This window comes from Ammospiza nelsoni, chromosome 10 (assembly GCF_027579445.1).
Source record: "Ammospiza nelsoni isolate bAmmNel1 chromosome 10, bAmmNel1.pri, whole genome shotgun sequence".
NCBI classification, from domain to species: Eukaryota; Metazoa; Chordata; class Aves; order Passeriformes; family Passerellidae; genus Ammospiza; species Ammospiza nelsoni.
Genome location: NC_080642.1, coordinates 9,327,262 through 9,345,816, shown reverse-complemented (window position 1 = coordinate 9,345,816; position 18,555 = coordinate 9,327,262). Strand labels below are relative to the sequence as shown.

Below are 18,555 nucleotides of genomic sequence, written 5' to 3'. Positions count from 1 at the left end.
AAAGAATATGTAATTTACTGGAGACACCAATATATCATGTACTCCTAAGAACAGATAGGCAGATTGGAAATTGGTGAGAGATTTGGCTTTGGCGTGAGCTGTGCTATCAGTGTGCACAGCTTCACATTGTCATTGTCACTGTCATCTAGCAAGTGCCACCCCAGACAAGAGGCAAACCTCAGCAATTAACAGGAGAGACAGGACACCCCACTGAACAGGTAATACAGCACAGCTCACTGATCAATAACTTCAACCTTACCTAGTACTACACTGTGCTTCAAAAACTTCAACTCATGTTCTCAAAGTAGCTTTTTAATAAGTGCCTGCTGCAGAGACTGGGAAATGAGCATGGAGACTTGCCCACAGCCACACAAGGAATCAGTAAGAGAGGAGCAAAGACATCTCAGGAGGTGTTTGGCTTCAAGACTTGTGCTTCAACAGACAATACTGCCTCTCTCTTTAGGCAGCCAGGAACTGTGCCTGCTGGCTGATGGAAACTCTTCTTGTACCTTGGAGTGCTGCAGGAGCACAGATTGCTGCCATCATGCTGTGGGGTGGGTGCCAGTGGTTTCCTTCACTCTGTTTCTCTTGCTTTTGTTGGTTTCTCAGTCACCCTTATCTCAAATGCAGGGTGGTTCTGAATCACTGCCAAGGATTACTAATGGAAGTGGGGAGAAGGAAGGAAATAAAGAAGACTGCTTGCAGAATTAGAAGGATTTTTAAGTGTCTAAAATGCCATATTAAAGCAGGACAGCAAAATGGCTGTATTGCCTCTGACCAACAGAAGCAAAATGGTTCTAAATTAGAAACATGTGTAAGCCTTTGAAACTTATCAATAATATTATCAATAATATATTTTTTTTAAGACAACTTAAATAAACACCAGAAATACAAAACAGGAAAGTCACGGGGGAAAATATAGCATTTGTTCCTGCCTTAGTTCATATTAATTCAACTAGAGCTCCTATGAAAAATTTCTTTCCTTTTTCTTTTCTAAGTCTGGACACTCAAGTATATTATGAACTCAAAGTGCTCCAATGAATTCAGCGTATACGTCACGCTCAGCACCACAAGTTCTTTTTGCTGATTTAAGGCAAGCAGCCACATAAGCTTAAAAATCACTACTCTAAAAACTAGTGATGCCCCTGATACAAAGTTTCTAACGTGCTTTAACAGACAAGGTTTCCTTCCACAGCTCATGAGGTGTAAAAGAGGGCCCAGTGAATGGGTGGAAACACAGCACTTTTCCCTGTATTCAAATTGTCCTCACAAATGCCAGCTCCAGGAACTGCAGCACAATTTTGCAAAAGGCAGCCAGCAGTAAATCTGAAAGGACAAAGTCTTGGGACAAATTCTGTGGCTGTTCACTGCTGGCAGGGACAGGCAGGCTCCATTTTGTACAAAGAGATCATCAATTTTGCACAGAATGACATCCAGAGAGGACTATGAGTCTAAAGAACTCCTAGAGAGGAACCAATGTAAACACATTTTGGTTAAGTAAGTCCAAACAGTGTTACTCCATTGTCAGCCTCAAGTCAGACTCCTTGAACACAGAATGACAGTGGCTGAGTAATTAAATTTTAGAGAAATTTCCAACTCTTGAAGCTGTTTGGTTAAAATACTAAAAATAAACTCCGTGCTAGGCAGCTGTGCTTTCAGAACAAATGTCCAAGCAGCTCTACAAGGATCCACAGATGGCCCTGTGACACTGAGATATTCCCTTGCACTGTAAGGGAATTACACTTTGGGATTTGTTGTTTCCACATCCACCAAAGTTTCCCAGAGCTGGATTGCAAGCAGTGACTGTGTGGAAATGTCCATGCTGTTGCATCCTGCCTTGTTTCCTTTTTTCATTATATTCTTTCAGAATCTATTGGGATCAGAGGAGGACAAAGACTAAGCACAGTGCTGGAATAAAAAAACTTCTGGAAAAAAGCAGTAATTTCCAGCAGCAAGCTTTTCCTAACCTAACTTTGCTTGAAAAACTTGCCAGTAGTTCCAGCCTCACCAGATCCTGCTGAGCATGGGCAAGGATTCATTTTCCACTTATTCTTGTGCAATGCACAATTCTTTTAATGCAATTTATTATCACAAACAATTAAAACATTTCAGTGGGACATCCTTCAATTCTTAGCTATCTACCTGTCACTTTTGAAGGGCGTCTGAACATCTGAGAGCCCTGCTGCTCCACACAGGCCAGCTCCAAGGAGAAGCAGCAGACCTGTCTCAGGGACACACACTCTGACTGCACCCCTGGCACCTGGAGAGACAGAGTCAGCCTGGACAGGTCTGGCAGCCCCTGCCCAGATTAATTTTGGTGCACAGGTCAGGAAAACAGGCTAATGATAATGAGATGGGGCTGCACACAGCCAGCTCAGATACAGCAGACCTTTAAGTGCTCAAGCTCTGTACTGAACCTCACCAGCCCAATTCTGAGCCTCTCTGCCCTCTGGGAGCTATTGCCCTTGTCTGCTTTCTCCACCAGAGGAGTAACCTGTAAAACACACTGGCTACTGAGTAGCACAGTTAGGTGAAGCAACATTTCAGAAACCCATGCAACATAGCAGAGCCTCAAATGAGCTGGTTTCATACTGTACAAAATGGGAACTGAGTTTTAGTTAGGAGAAACAAATCTATGGGGAAGATGGTTTGTGTGGAGTGCATTTTAGTTCAACCAGGATGAGCTGCTTGGCTTTCTAGCACTTGTTCTATTTATTCCTCTACTCCAATCTTCTCAGTGTGACGTCTTTAACGAGGAGATCACAACATCCCCTGCACTGGCCAGGGAGATTAAGCAACACACAGACACACACACACAACTAGAAAGCAAGAGTCTTTGAGATTTAACTCAAAATCTATGCCATAAAGATTTCACATTTAAATGACTGAACAATATTAATCTTCTACTAATATTAGACTGCTCTTATGAGATATTACAGGATAAACCCAGGCCATTTTTTTTCTGAAAATATATTTGTTTATCACTATATAAAAGATGTCTGCTGAATTTTCCCTGGGAATCTTCTGTTCCTGGAAGAAATAAATTTAATGTTGGACTTGCCCATGTCTAGGTGGCACTAGACCACAAAACAGCGAGCAAGGGGTTTGTTGCTCATTTTCATAAAGTGCAATAAAAATACACTATTCATTACTCAAATATCAGCTGATACACAATCAGAGTGAAGTCCATCTATTTTCAAAATTACCACTGTCAGATTCTGTAGTATTTCTTTACAAGGTTCATTGCAGTAACAAGGATCCCAAATATACAACAGTTAATTAACCTCAAATTTCTATGTGCATATTTATAAAGACTGCTTTAGGGTGAGAAGCAGGAAGAGAGAAAAGATCACAGCTGAAACAAAAAAAGAAAATTTTTCTTTGTCAGTAGTCTGGCCATACTACAAAGCAAGTACAGACCACAGCAATAATTTATTATTTTTTTTTAAATACAAAAACTAACCAACAATCTTAGCTAGAAGTGCATAGCTGAATGCTCAGATTTATGGTATTTCAATAAGTCTGCTTTAATTGCTTATTTTCTATCTCTTTTCATTGTAAGACAAACAAAGATGCCATTGAGGATGCATCTCCCCTGATAAGGCAATCAGAACATGAGCTGCAATTACAGTAATACTTTGCATAAAGGCTTCCCTTATTAATCCAAAAGAGTTCTATTTCAAAACCCACTATTTTACCAGGCTGCCATTCTCAATAGTGCAAAAATTCTTCTGGATTCTTTGTGCCTGAATTCCAAGCAACTCAACCAGGCTTCCTCTTTGTAAAGAGCCTTTATTTGTTCCATTTCCAAGGATAAAAAAGGCACAGTACAGCAGCACCACTGCATGTCCAGCAGGTCAGCAGCATCAGGCTCTTCCTGCTGCTCCTCTGGCCTGCAGCCCGTGCCAGAGATCAGCAGCACGTCCTGCACACACACAGGATGCATGCACTACCCAGACACCTATGCTTGTAAAGCCTCCTATTAATCATTCCTGTACTGCTGCATATTAACATTAAGTAGGTGATTAGTGTGTCAGCAGTCAACAGCCCTGCTAGCTTGGTTACCTCTCAGGTGGATACTGTTTACTCAAGAATTTGATTGTAATTTCTGTTGGCAAAAAATATTCCACAAAGAACAAATACATATTCCATCTTTTAATGGAATTCTTTTTCTCAGTCTTCATGAAACAAAACCCAAGCAAACAATCCCCCAGATTTAGTGTATAAGACATGACAATTCAACAGTTAGAGCTGCATTGGCAAGGACTCTGACAGAGGTCCTTGAACATCAAATTTAGCAACCAGGAGGAATTGTGATTTTTAAAAATATTATTCAGCAAAAGACTGGCCAGGGCAGAATCAAGGATTTTGTACATTTGAAAGACTTCTTACTTCATGTTAACTGCTCAAACGCTGGAAGAGGCTACAAGAACATTGCACTGTTACTGGGGAGAGATCCTGTTCTGAGCTGTCCTTAAAACACCCCTCCATGCACAGGATATATAAGCAACTGCAGCTACCACAGAAGTCCTCAAGAGCCATCATTTTAAGGGATTCAAATGACACTCTGCTGTTCTCCAGCAATCTTATATAACTGGTGAATGTTTGGTACATGAAAGGAGGCATCTTCCTACCAAGAGGTGTTCAATGGTGTCTTTCATAGGAAGGACAGAGAGTTGTCCCTACAGAGAGAGTTCTGCCCTTGACTTTTTACATTTCTGATATAAAGTTGCTTTTGTTTGGTCTTCCAGGGAATCAGGAAAGAGCAGAAATAAAACTGTGTTTGAGAGTGTGCTTTAAGTTGTGCTGCTGAGGACAGAAACTAGGCCAGGGGAGATTTCAGTGTTGCTGTCAAGTAGTGTTTCCACCTATACAGAACAAAGCAAAAAAATCACTATTGAAAAAGACTTTGTAAAAACATTTAGGGAAAATCTGTAGCTCAGTCTTCAGACAGACAGGTCTCAATTTCAGAGAGGTCTGTAAAAGAGGAAGAATTCATTTGTGCAAAGGACTTCAGGGACCCAGAGATTTTTATTGGGCCATGGAAACTTCAGGCTGTGTGTCAGCACTCCAAATCCTCCCCATCAGATCAATAAAGCCTGCAGTCATTAGGTCTGATAGCTCCTGCCTTCCAGGAAATGAGCCTGTGAGTTTTATCCTAATTGTTAAAAGGCAGGTGTTCACACCACCAAAATCAGCTGTAAAGGGAGCACTTAAAGAGATTCTTGCTGGCACTCTCAGGAGAAAGCAGGAACAGAAGGTCAAGCACTGGATTTCTCTCACATTCCCACACTGATTCTGTCTGAACTCCCCTTACTGATCACCTTTTGAACACAATGTTAATTTTTAAACAGTACCTTTCTCTGGCAGTTGAATTAACAGGGAATTTGTCACTCCAGTCGAGTCAATCCAGATTAATGCACAAAGTGAATTTAGAGTTGAGCTGACCATCCCTTATTTAACCTTTGCCTGAATGTTTTTATTCTCCACCAAGAGAATCCAATTCCAAAGCTTTGAAGTGACTTGGAACTGGGATAAAGGTATCTACAGGGGGGAAATCAAGCAGAAGTGGTTAAACTGGGGTAAATTTTAAGCATATGAACAATGTGGTTTTGCCTAGAGTAGAGCTTTTTCCAACATTGGCACTTTGACACTGGGAAGAAAAGTACAGACAGTGCTTTATCCAGTGCAGTACATTTACACTGTGGAGCTACATCTGTTCAAGAACTCCTGGCACCAGCAAATTCCATATTGCCCAAGCCAGTTGGCATAAAGATGGTGTGTATTCCCTCAAGGTGAGATTACAGCTCTGTGTGCTACTCAAAAATAGGTCAGACAACTGAACTTCCTTTTCCAGGTGGGCTCATTTGCCCTTTCTCACAAGCAATGCTGGAAAAAGACAAAAATGAACGGTATCCCAAAAAGATCCTCTTTACACAGCTTTGAAAGCAAATGCCAATTGCAGCCTTCAGGGGACAAGTGCTACTGCTGCAGTACATCTGGTAATTAGTCTGGAAGGGTTTCTGTTAATGACAGGAGTGAAAACTAACTATTGCAGCAGAAGCAATACTGGCTGAGCACAGAACTGCTGCTTTGTTCAGTCTCCCAGCTGTGCCCAGTGGAACCTGTGCAGGCAGGAATGTGATGCTGGAGCTGGCAGAGCAGAAGTCACTCAGTTCTCCTAAAGGTGGTTTACTCAAAGCACTTCATGCTTTTTTTGAATCTCTGCAACCTTTAACTGCCCCACAGTATGTCACACAGAGCACATCCCTCACTGTTTCAGTCCAGAATTGTTCTGTAACCAGGAATGCATCTAGAGACCACCACAAATTCTCTGGGAAAACAACACAATATCCTTGAAATTAATTACAGAATGGCAAGGGGATTTAATCTTATTGAGATTTTTTATAAAACAGCATTTAGCCCTGGTACTCACACTCTACATCTAATAAACAAAATAAAAATTCAAATCAGCCAGAGAAACAGCTACAACAAGCACTTTCATGAAGTCCACAATGACAAATGCCAATCTCCTATTTGCTGACACAGCACAGCAGAGGAACAAGCCACACTTTTCCTGGCATTAGCTCAAATGGTTCCTTGGATATACAGTCTCTGTGGAGAGTATTGGCCTGAATGTCACTGGAGCTACAAATACTTCAGTTTTGATTGTTGTTTTTTTAACTTGGACTGTGTCTGCATGAGAAGTGGGCAGGCTTTGGCCTTGCAAACTGTACAACCCTCACAGCCAGAAGAGTTGACTAAACAAAACAGCACCCTCACTGCCAGTTACCCTGTTTTTCCAGGCACAAATGGGCAGCAAATGATTATGAACACCTCAATACCAAGCTGAGGGAGTCAGTAAGGATGTGAATACTTAGGTGGATGTCAGTGGCCCTCTAGACTCAGAGGACAAGACCAAAGTGAGAATCAGATATAATAATTTAATGTGTAAGAGAAAGAAAAGTCATGGATCTGAGACACTAAAGTGGTTTTACCTCTGGAGTACTATGTGGCAGGATCCCATGCTGCAAATACAGCTCAAACAATTTTTGGTTTTTCACTTAAAACTGACAGGACTATGATTATTCAAGGAAAACAAGTTCATTATCTTGTCTCTTCTGAGGAAGGGAGGAAAACTTAAGAGCGTACAGACCATGTAGAGAATGAAAGCAAAATGAAAATATAGTCAGGAGGGAATGATTGGCAGTTGCAGGAGGAAACTAACCTTGTAAATGGACCAGAGGCTGCTCAAAGTGGATGTAAAGAGGAAGAATAAATGGGGATTTATACAGATTGAAGCAGAACTTTCCAAAAAACAAGGACTTCATATCAGAACCACTGTGCTTTTTTAGGAATGTCCAGAATATGAGAAGAGCTTCAATTGGCAGTGTGGACTAGTGATTTGACAATTTAACCATCCCAACATTTTACAGTGTTCAACAGTATGGCAGTCTGAAAAGAGAGAGAGTTATTTGGAAAAGCACTACAGCAAAACAGGGAAAGTACAAGGAAACAATTCAGCTTCAAATCAGCTGAGAGGAGGTAAAATACCTCCTCTCCAAAATTATTTTGTTCTGAATGCTGTACTTTGATCAACTTCTACAGCTCCAGTAACATGACCTACACTGATGTGAACCTCTGAGCATGTCACCAGGACCACCATGATCTGGAAGATGGAGGGTCTGTGCCCAAACCAGCATCTCTATTTTAGCATGCATTGGAATTCAGAAAAAAGGAAAAAAACAACATTATTGTGGAGACAGAGTAATGAAACTTCCACTGAAACAACGAAAAAGGCAATGACCTCTATTACTCTATTCTGCTTCCAAGCAGCTCTTACAGCTTTCACTGTCAATAAAATCTACAGTCATGTTTATACTAAGGTTTAAATTTTATTATTTTAACATGCTTGTTGCTGTATGTTAAATTTTGAGAATACATTAAATCAGATTTTTGCAATTTCAGTAAAAATATATTAATATATTTTTCAGCTAAAGCAATGGAATATCTTATTTCTGCTGTGAAAAAGGACAGAATGTATAAATACAATCAGCTGTAATTCACAAGCTGATTCTTTCAATATAGGTATTAATAACAAGAAAATAAAAATTTACTTATTGGAAAGCTAGACTTACAGAGAATACAAATGTCATGTTTATGAAATATTATTTTGGCGTTTCAAAGTGTGGACTTCATAAGCATTCATTCATTAGCATTCATGTTAAGGCGAATGCTAATATGGAGAAGTTAGACAGAAAAAGCTGGAGAACTGCCATTATCTGCACCCTTTACAGGTGTGCCTACATTAAAATATAGTCCTTTTTTATTTGAATTTGCACCTCTCCATTCATTCTACTGCCTCATTCACTGCATTTACTATTTCAGAACAGGCAACACTAGGGATGATGTAGACAATGTTACTAAGCAGGAAAACAAGGTACTGTTTTATCAGTGCAAACAAACGCAAGAGACCATCACGAACTGTGAAACTTTTTCAGCTGGCCACGGGCAGGGCTGTAGTTATATGAGAAAGAGAACCTTAAAGAAAACCTTAAAGCATGGCTGGAGGAATCAGCAGCAGAGGTTTGTGCTACAGCTGGTTAATGCCTCCCCTGTCATTTGTGTGGATGGGGAGAAGGTGGTCATGGAGGGATTGCCAGTGGTGAGAGGAAAGGAACATTCTAGTGGTAGAATGGAAGATGCTTGGAAAACCAGGGAACCAGTGTTTTTTCCTTCTTGTGAAGCCAACCCTTCAGGTCAATGTGGCAGTAGAATAATGCAGTTCCCTTTGAAGGAATTATGGGAGAAAACACAAAGAAGAATTCCTTTCTGGAGCTGTTTAAATACTGTGTTTTAATGGCAACAATACAACTGTAACAATGCCTTGTGGATTAATGAGGGTTCCATAAATGAGCAGCCCAAATGGGATTGAGAAATGTACTGGCTTCTCTGTCTCTTCCTGGAAAGAGCATTTAAAAACAACAAGCATTTGCTCTCCAAGGCTGCATGGGGCTTTTAGCCAATGTTTTCCTCTGTCTGGTCCATTGAGAGCTGCACAGAATAGAGCCTCTAATGGCACTTGCTGCATGGTTCCAGACCCTGCTTGTGACTTTGCCTGGTGACCAGGCAGGAACTGCTCACACAGCACAGTAATGCTAAGGATTTCTTGCACAGGTCAAGGGCAAAGAGAAAATAACTACCTTACTGAGGTCACCTCAAATGCATTTCTCTTAAATGAAATTAAAACTAAAATAATGGTAAGCTAGGTTTTTAGAATTGGTGCTGGATAACTAAAATGGTGTGTGAGAAGCCTCCTCAGGTAAGGTGGTGCTGAGAGCTGGAGAACCCAGCACGAGGCTGCACTGAGTGATCTGATCTGAGCCTGTGGGGATAACACCCAGCAGCAGCAGTGCCTGGAGAGGACTCTGCTTACAGCCCTCCCCAGCTGCTGCTTCATTTCTCCCTCAAGCTGAACAGCTGAGCAGTTGGTAGAACTGCCATCAGCACAGCTCCTGCTCCTCAGCCTGTTGCTGAGGTTGTTTAAAGCCTCCATGCAGGAAGCTGCAGGGCTCATCTGAGCAGCCTGGCTGGTGACTCTGAAAATGAGGCAACAAGTGGCTGGGGATGGCAACCCAGGCTCTGTACAGCTGCTGTGACAGAAGCATGGGGCAGGAAGAATGCAAGAGCAGGTATTTTTGGATGTCTCTTTGCTCAGAAGCAGGATGCCACTTCCTGGACTGAGCTGTTTTTAAATTTCACTTTAAGGCTTGAACTAAGGTTCAAGCAAAGTAACAAACAGAAGGACTTTTCCCCTCTTTATTGCAGCTTCTGGGAAAGAAAGTAACTTTACTAGAGAAACAGTGAAATCTTAAGCTGGACTCTGACAGGCCAGTATTCTAATGCACTCAAATCTACTTTAAAGAGTTAAACTGGAAGTGAAATGTCTAAAGTACCTTCAGAAGGTACACCTGTGCTAAAGCTGGTAGGTATTTCTTGGTGTCCAGTTTCCAGATGGGTTGGCATTTCACCACATGGCAGTACATTAATGGGGACAATGGTTGTTCCTCTACCTTCTCTCTCTGCAAAACTTCCTTCAAGAGCAGTTGAGGGTGTTGCAGAACTCCCTTAAGCAGAGTTAGCAACAGTTCATGCCAATACTTGAATCAAAACTGGGTCCCCCTTAGTGAGGGTTTCTCTAAGAATTTTCCCAAACATAAATTTTTATTTAAAGTCATGCAAATAGCCAGCTTTTCCACTGCCTCCTGAAATACAATTTCCTTTGATCTTCCAAACCAAAGTGACCTGACATTAACTCTCTTCTTCCTCAGCAGGCTGTCCCTGATCAGAAGTTTCTGACACTTAAAACATCAGATGAACTCTTGATTCCCAGAATGTGTAGCCTTCCTTCTCAAAAGGCTTAAATTAGGTCATGTGAAGAGGAGGAAAGAGGCCTGCAGGCAATCTGCTTTCACTGATGAGTAAAGTGTATGATCTTCCCTGCTTTCCTGATAAATAAGAAAAGATGGATATAATTAGCTGTCCCAAGGACCAAATAAGCTTCTGACTTGCTACAGAGTAGCTGAAGCTTAGGTACAGTGTAGCATACAGACCAACCCATATAAACAGTCCTCTGTAGAATTACTGAGTATAAGGCCCTGCACTCTCAATCTCTAATGGAAAACTATTGCTCCTAATTAGACAATTCTTTCAATACAGGATAAATTTAGTAATATTCTTATGTGCACTGCTATCCCAAATGCTGACTGAAATAAAAAACCAATGTATTTTCCTTCCTCCTTTTACCTAAGCCTGCCATTCTTCCAGAAGAATGTTGCCTGAAATTCTAGTCATGAACACAATCAACTCAAAGACTCACTCATGACTGAATTAATCTGATACTGTTTCCCTTAAGTCTTCTCTACACATAACATTTCTGTCACAATGAGAACTCTGCTCAGGAGAAATATGACAATGGAATCTTGAGTTCATAATCACAGCTGAAAATCCTCGCTGCCAACTAGAATTTAGCAATGTGCAGTTGAGATCTGGTTCCTATGAGAACCCTGGTTGCTGTCAGGTGTCTTCTGGACAGAGCCTCCCAATAGTCCTGCAGTGTCTGCTTGGGCATGAGGCTGAATGGCTTTGGAACCTCACAGCAATGCCCAGTGAGTGCATGGGGATACTCCCTCAAACTGCTCAGGGAGTGAGGCTACACAGATGACAAACCTGCTTCTGTGAGGGCTCCTGATTATGATTATTCTCAGCACAAAAAGGCAGCACTTGAGAAAAGCTTTACACATTTTGTGCTGGCTACTGCAGTTTATTGCATATCTAGAATAAACATATGATGTGCTCCTTAAGATGTGAGAGCAACAGATGTGCAAAAATCACCTTTTAAATAACTAAATTTTATAAACTCTGTGATACTAATATGCAGGGAAAAAAAGGACAAAATTCAATGTTGCCATGTGGACCTTAATAGATCATGATGCTTTCTGCTTGTTCCCTGTACCTGGGAATGCAGCAACCTCCTATTTCTACACAAACATTGACTGTTGGATGTAAGCAAAGCACTGGTTTATCTTTAACAGACTCTGAGCTCAAATTTGAAGTTGCCTTAACTTCCCAGCTTAGAGAAACAGAAGAGGCTTTTTTACATAAATGTAAGATATATAGTAGCCTCTATCTTACAAATTTCAAGTAAAATTTTGACTCAACTTTATTTCTGGGATCAGCCTAAATTCAGAGATAAACACCTTAGAACAAGTCAAATCAGCTTCCACACTAAGGCTGCTCTAGGTAAGAGAAAACTCTTTTTGCCAGAGACACAAGAACCACATCAGATATCTATATTAAAAAACCCTCCTCTGAACATTATCTGTTTAATTTGAGGATTTTTGGATATCTCCCCTACTTCTCTGTATGTGTGTAAGCTTGGCTTTTATCCTGTATGTTGGCTGTGAAAATGCAGGGGGTGGGGGGAAAGAAGCTCTACCAGTTCTCACTTGATGGATTAAATTACTATCTTCTGCTCTGTGGAAATTCAAATACTGTAACAACAGCTGAAGAATAAGGCACCAACGACTTCCAAGGATGCAAAGAGTAACTGATATCTTAATATGATACAAAGAAAACAAGGGAAAATAATTTTGCTAATGACACCTGCATTATTTTAAGTACTTCATTAGGTTGGCACTAAGCAAGCAATTAAAAATACTGAAACCATAATTCCAGTAAAATGCTGGATGGGTAGGCTTTGGAGAGATCAAAGGATAAATCTTAGGTATAAATTTGTAACTACAAAGTGCTAAAGCAATATTGAAGATTAAAAAGAAAAACCTGAACTCCAGTGTCAACCTCCACTTTGAAGTTGATGCCAGACATGTTCTCTGTGGCACCTGGCAACTCATTTGTATCCTGTGATGTCCCTCCCACTGTCATGGGCACAAACCCCCACTTCCAACACTACACAGGGACTGCATTAAATGTGACAAGTAGACAACTGACTGTAGCTCAGATATCAAGTTAATGCAAATCACAGGTTAGGCACAGTTAAATATTTACACTTTTTTCAATGAGAGTTAACAAGGGGAGGACATTAAGTTTTTGGTGTTCACTCAGGAATCAGGCAAAACCAAACCTGGTAAAATTGCTCTTGCTTTATTTGCAGATGTGCCTCATGACTCAGTCATAAGAAACATGATGACTCTGTGTCCAGTATGCCAGAATTAGAGATCATTGCATAGTGCAGAACTTCTGCAAATGCTGGAAATAATTCTGATATGATAAAGGTACCTTGGCTACCATGACATTCAACTACCAACTACAACCAGCCTAAAGCTTCTGGGTGAAACTCTGGTCTCTGAAACAAAGATCTCTCAATGCTGCCAGGGTGGGAATTTGTTCCAGTCAGACTAACTGGGAATGTGGACAACTCTTGCTTGTAAAGTACTTTAAGTTCTGTAGAAAGTAAGAGGGTTCAAAAAACCAGAAATATGGATGAGAGGGAACAAACTCATGGTTTCCAGGGTGTTTTAAAATTGCATTAGAGCAAGCTACATGTGAGTTCTGCTTTGGGTTTCCACAGAGTACATGTCCCAGCTTCTGGCAACTCCTGCTCCATCTCTGGCTGGCCAGTGTCTCCTTTTAACCCATGAAATTGATGGTTTGTCTTTCTATTCCAATGCAAGGAATTTATACAAAGTGAGAATTGAGGAAGCACAAAGGAAACCTCAAAACCAAAGGGAATCTTTAAGCCAATTAAAGCTGCTCCCTTGTTAGTTTTGTAAACACAGGAGCAGGTAAGAAATTCAAATGAATAACCTGCCTAACACCTACCAGCCTAACAATGAAACTGGAAACTTATTTCAATGTTGCTTCTAATTAGATTGCTCAACTTTGGAATGCTGCATCAAACTATTCAGTGAACAGTGACTATTCTAGGAACTGATGGACAAGACTGTCATTAACTTCAGTTCCTGTGTGTACAGCAGACCAGGATGAAGTTGGAAGTTTCCCTGTCTGCAGAATAATATAAAAGCTCATAGATATTCCTAGTGATTCTAGTGTAACTGTATTTTCACTACAGCTCTACCCATCTTTCAAAGAGAAAGACTTCCTAGGAAGAAAAACAATGGTGAGAATAAAGCTGGAAAAAGCTCTGGGAGCTGGGAAGATGCTGCACAGGGAACTTGAGGACTGTAGGAAAGTAGGCCAGGCTTTGACATGAGAGTTTTGCCTGCAAGTTTGGAGTGCTTGAGCTACAGGTGTATATTTACACTGACCACAAACTCAGTTTCATAACTCTGTAATTGTTCTGGAGTTAATACTGTCAGTTAATATTCTCTTCTTGCTTATGTTCACTGTATTGCCTTGTTTCAGGAGACTTCTGAAGAACAGGCCACTACACAGCCTTAAAATGAAGTTCATGGAAAAACATATCCTAAACTGATAAACAGCTACAGGACAATTAATCCTACAGAGATTTTGATATGACTTCTCTGTACAGAAGCAAATAAAAGGTGATATCTTGTTTGACTTGTAAGATTTAAGATAGAAAGATGTCCTTACTCCTGTGTGGAGAGGCAAGACATGGCACTTTAACAATCCTGAGAATCAACCAACTCATTGGGGTTTTCTCCTCCTTTCTGCTCTGACTGAAACCTCACAGAAAGAACTGCTTCAGGAAGTTGGACTGAGGTCCCTCAAGAGCTGGATGTGAATCTGCTGCTGCAAACCATGACTGGACATTTCTAATCTACAGCATGGATGCTTTCCAAATGCTGGCAAACCAAACCAAACTAAACAGAGTAACTAACTATCTACAGGGTCCTTATTCTACCACATTTTGAAAAAATAATTCTGTGCTAGTTGATCTCAGAACAAAGGTAAAGAGGCAACCCACAAATGGTTAAAGGGGAGCCATCAAAATAAAACAATCCTGAACTTTAACTGCTGGGGAAGTACATCACTGGTGTTACTTTCTTTTGATAAAGGATGCTAAATGTATGCATTTAATAGTACACACTGAAGATAAAATGACAGAACAAGATCTGAAGAATGTGTTGAAAGGCTGAGTGAGGGCCAAGTAAAATGCCCTTCTGTAGCTTGACAGAGTAACTCTCCCATCTTCCAGAGGAAAAAAAATACAAGGCATAATTGAATTTCATACATTTGAGATCACAGGACCAGAGGGGCATAAATACTTGCAGAAATAAGACTTGGCTAATACTTCTCACAAATGGATCTTCAGTCACCAACTGGACTGATGCTGCTTGTAGCCAAACAAGTGCATTTTCACAGCACTAAACTACCTGTAGCTATTGTGTTGGGTGTAACAACTGCTGTTCAGAACAGCAGTGCCTTCAGAGCAGTTTGTTGATAAATACACTTACAAGCTCTGTTAGCAAATATTGTCCCTGAACAAGTGACGAGCTCTGTTTGTTGTCTGCTTTCAAAATTTTTCTGCTGCATATTTATTGGACTGTTAATGTTCAATATTCACTGGTGCCACAGAAATTCTTAGGATAAGTCCAATAACGTATAATATTCTCATTTTCCTGCAAGCATCAAATATATTTCCCTTGGTTTTAATATTTTTAAAATAGTAAAATCCATGAGAAGAGGGAATAAATGTTCCTGGCTTGGATTTTGGGACATTAGTCACAACATGTTTCTGCACTGGTGTCATAGAGGAAGGAAAACCTATCTTTCAATTGAAATTAGAGGGTGGATTGAGTCTATAATTTAATTTCCACATGCCCCAATCATCCAGCATGCCCCAATGAGTTGGAAAGCTTGTAATTAACTCCTTTTCAGGAACCACAAGTAAACACAATTGTTGGAGGAAACTCTGATTACTCAATGTGAACTGGACTTCTAGCTAGAGTGTCTGCTGTTGTGTTAAAATCAGGGATTATTTTGGAAGCCTGCTTCTCCTCAGTGATGCTTCTGGCCCTAGCAACTGTTCCTGCCTCCCAAGGAATCCCTTGCACACTGCCCCTGGGGGCAATGCCATGCTCCTCTCTTGTGCTAAAAGCAAGTTCAGTTTGAAGTGCCAAGGCTGCAGATGTGCTTAAGGTGGTGGAGCTCAACTCCCTCCCTTGTGGGAGCAGAGGAGAAAGTTTTCAGGTGCTCAAAGTATAAACTGAACAGTTTTTCAGAACACATTTCTCTCTTCCTTTCTGTTAATGAAATGAGTACAATAGGGTGGCTGGGAGATAAAGCATCTCTAAACTGCAACTGTCCCTGGAACAGACCCTGCCCTTGGACAGGGAAGGGAAATGGAGCTGATGTCTCCCTTGCAGGGAGCGTGGTCACAGCTGGGCATGAGCAGTTTCCTGTGGGGATGGTGTGGTGTCTCAAGGCTTCCTCACAAATGAGGAATGTCTGCTCAGCCTCTCTTCTGGTTTACTAAAGGCAACAGAGATGTTTCTCAACTATTTCAACTTGCTAAGAGTTTCAGTTATGAAATGCTTCTCCAGACTTTCCTGTTTGTCAGACTTTGCACCACACAGCCCCTGTGGCAGCTATCAAGGTACTCTAGCATGTTTTTGGAGAAGTGTGGTCCAGATTTTGACTTAAGCTGTCCTGCCAGAAGTAAATTAACTTTTTTTTTTTTTTTCAAGGACAAAAAAGGAAGACTAGACTTGAGGACTTCAACACAGACTGCAGAGTGCTTCTAATAAAATTTCTGTCCATGCTATGGCTGCTTGAGATCATAGTTTGTTGTCTGACATCCTTCCTCTCAAAGAGCAAAAAGCATTTTCTCTTTAAGACAGCAAACAACAAAAATATTATTTCATTCAGAGTTGGACAAAGACCTTTATGTAAATTCTGCTATCCAATAAAGACTATGTACAAACACATGCAAAAAGCACTTAAAAGTTTGCTCCCTAGGCTTAACTGGCAAGGCACTCCTCACTTCTACCAACAGCTTAGTCCGGTCTTGTCAGAAGCTTATTCTTCTAATTGCCAGCACAAAAGGTTTTTAATTTATGTTTTGACAGCTAAAATTCTACATCTTCATAGATACAAAGAACTGTCAATAGTGCCAGCACAGAGGCAAAGGAACCAGATGCAGTACTAACAGCTGGGGGAGACTGCAATGATTCTATAAAAAAGTTAAGAAAAACATCTGCTTATAGTTTGATAAAAGCTATCTGTCTAAATCCAACCTAGAAAATCAGATCCTGCTACAGCTGGCATAGAGATTATGAACATCTCACAGAACAAAAAGCCCCACCACCCTGTTTAGAAATAATAGGTTTTGATCAAGAGGATATTTCCTTCACTTCTGTCCTTTTTATTATAAAAAGAGAAATATAAACCAACTCACAATATTCTGATGTCTAAAGGGCAAGACAGCAAGCTTGCAATTGCCTTCTAAGCTTAGAAGAATTTACTTCAGTAAAATATTCCACATGTAAAATAAAGCTACACTATTTCTCACACCCTTAGTTTGAACGTGGGCCTTTAGGTCGAGTCTTTCTCTACTTTGCTGAAATGCTGGGTTGGAATTGGTGCACAAAGGCTCTCGCCTCTCTTCCGAGCTCAGATCTATCTCATTTCATCAGCTTTAACTTCACATCCAGGTACCACAGGCATAAAATCAGAATTGCTTTTGGAAAGCCACAACATGAAAAGTTTTTAAACGAGCTGCACAGAAAGGCATTTACACGCAGAATACGTCAGCAATAAAAGACACTGCACGACCAAGACATGTGCCAGTACCTCACGGTATGACAAGGAACAAGGTGTTTAGCAGCTCCTGGACCTGAGCACCAGGTATTTCCTTTCCAAGCAGAGGTGCTTAAGCGCAGGCCGGAGGGAAGGGGATCAGATCCTCCTGGCGCAGAGCTACTTCACCTGCCCTCTGTAAGCTGTCCTCGCTGCGGGCGGGGGGCTCCTGCTGCCCGGGCCGCCGCCCCCGGCCCAGCCGCTCCCAGCGCCGGGCAGGGGCCGCAGGGGCGGTGGTCGCCGCCACCCGGCTGAGGGCTTTGCCCGCGGGGACCCCTCACCCGCAGGGCAGGGACGGGACCCCGGCCCGGCGTGACGGGCCTCCCTCCCCGTGCCCCCGCCCCGGCCGGCGCAGGGCCGGTGCCAGCCCCGAGGGACCCTCCCGCCACCGCCGGGGTAAGGACGCCATGGAGACCCGCGTTGCCATGACAACCCCCCTCCCGCCCCAGGGGCCTCGCCACAGCGGGGCGGCGATTCCCGCGCCCCCCGCGCCGCCTCACGGCCCCCGCACGGAGGATACAGCTTGAAGCCGCGGAGGATCTCCTTGGCCCGCTCGTCCGTGGCCGACATGGTCCTGCCGCGCCGCGGGCGGGCGGACGGGGCTGGGCCGGGCCTGGCGGGAGCGCGGCGGTGACAGCGGAGCCTCAGGACCCCCCGCCCCTCCCTCCCGCGCACCCGCCACTGCCCGGCGCAACCAACCCCAGCGGCCGCCAGTGGCCGCCCGCCGCAGCGCCGACCAATCAGCCGCTGCCGTCCCCTCCTCGCCCCGCCTTCTGGCGCAGGAATGACAGCGCTACTGACCAATCAGGCAACGCTCTCCCTCATTCAAGGGTGGGTGCGCAGCGGTCGCCGAGACTGTTCGGTTGGGCCTGACGTGGCCGCGATGGAGGCGCCGCAGGATGACCGGGCGGTCCCCGGGCCGGGAGGCCTCAGCGGGGAGCAATCGAGGGGGTGAGAAGCCGCCCCGGGCCTCGTCAGCGGCGGCCGAGCGGCCCCGAGCCGCTGGAGCTGGGCTGGCGCTTCTCCCGAGCAGTGGGGGTCCCGAGGTTCCGTCTCTGGGGCTGCTCGCGGAGCTCCGCCCGTGAGCTCGGGTGATGTGGGGACCCGGTGACTCAGCCCCAGAGCGGCTTCTGCCGGAGACCTTCAGAGCCCACCTGGACCAGTTCTGTGTCATCTGCTCCAAGTGACCCTGCCTTGGCAGGGGTTGGACTGGCTGATCGCCAGAGCTCCCTCCCAAACCTCGCCGTTCTGAGGTTCTGCGTGTTCCGAGGCCGGAGCCAACAGCACCAGCATTGTGGAGCAGGTTAAAGATAA

The 18,555-nt window shown here is 42.9% G+C and overlaps 1 protein-coding gene across 1 annotated transcript in view; it reads right to left on the bottom strand.

The window, feature by feature from the left end:
- Positions 1–17,952, bottom strand: part of PDE6D (phosphodiesterase 6D) — a 34,535-nt gene extending 16,583 nt beyond the window's left edge. The window contains exon 1 of the mRNA XM_059479201.1: positions 17,762–17,952. Coding sequence (XP_059335184.1) covers positions 17,762–17,811 — 50 coding nt within the window. The 5' untranslated portion in view covers positions 17,812–17,952. The remainder of the gene's footprint in view (positions 1–17,761) is intronic.
- Positions 17,953–18,555: the final 603 nt, after the last annotated feature.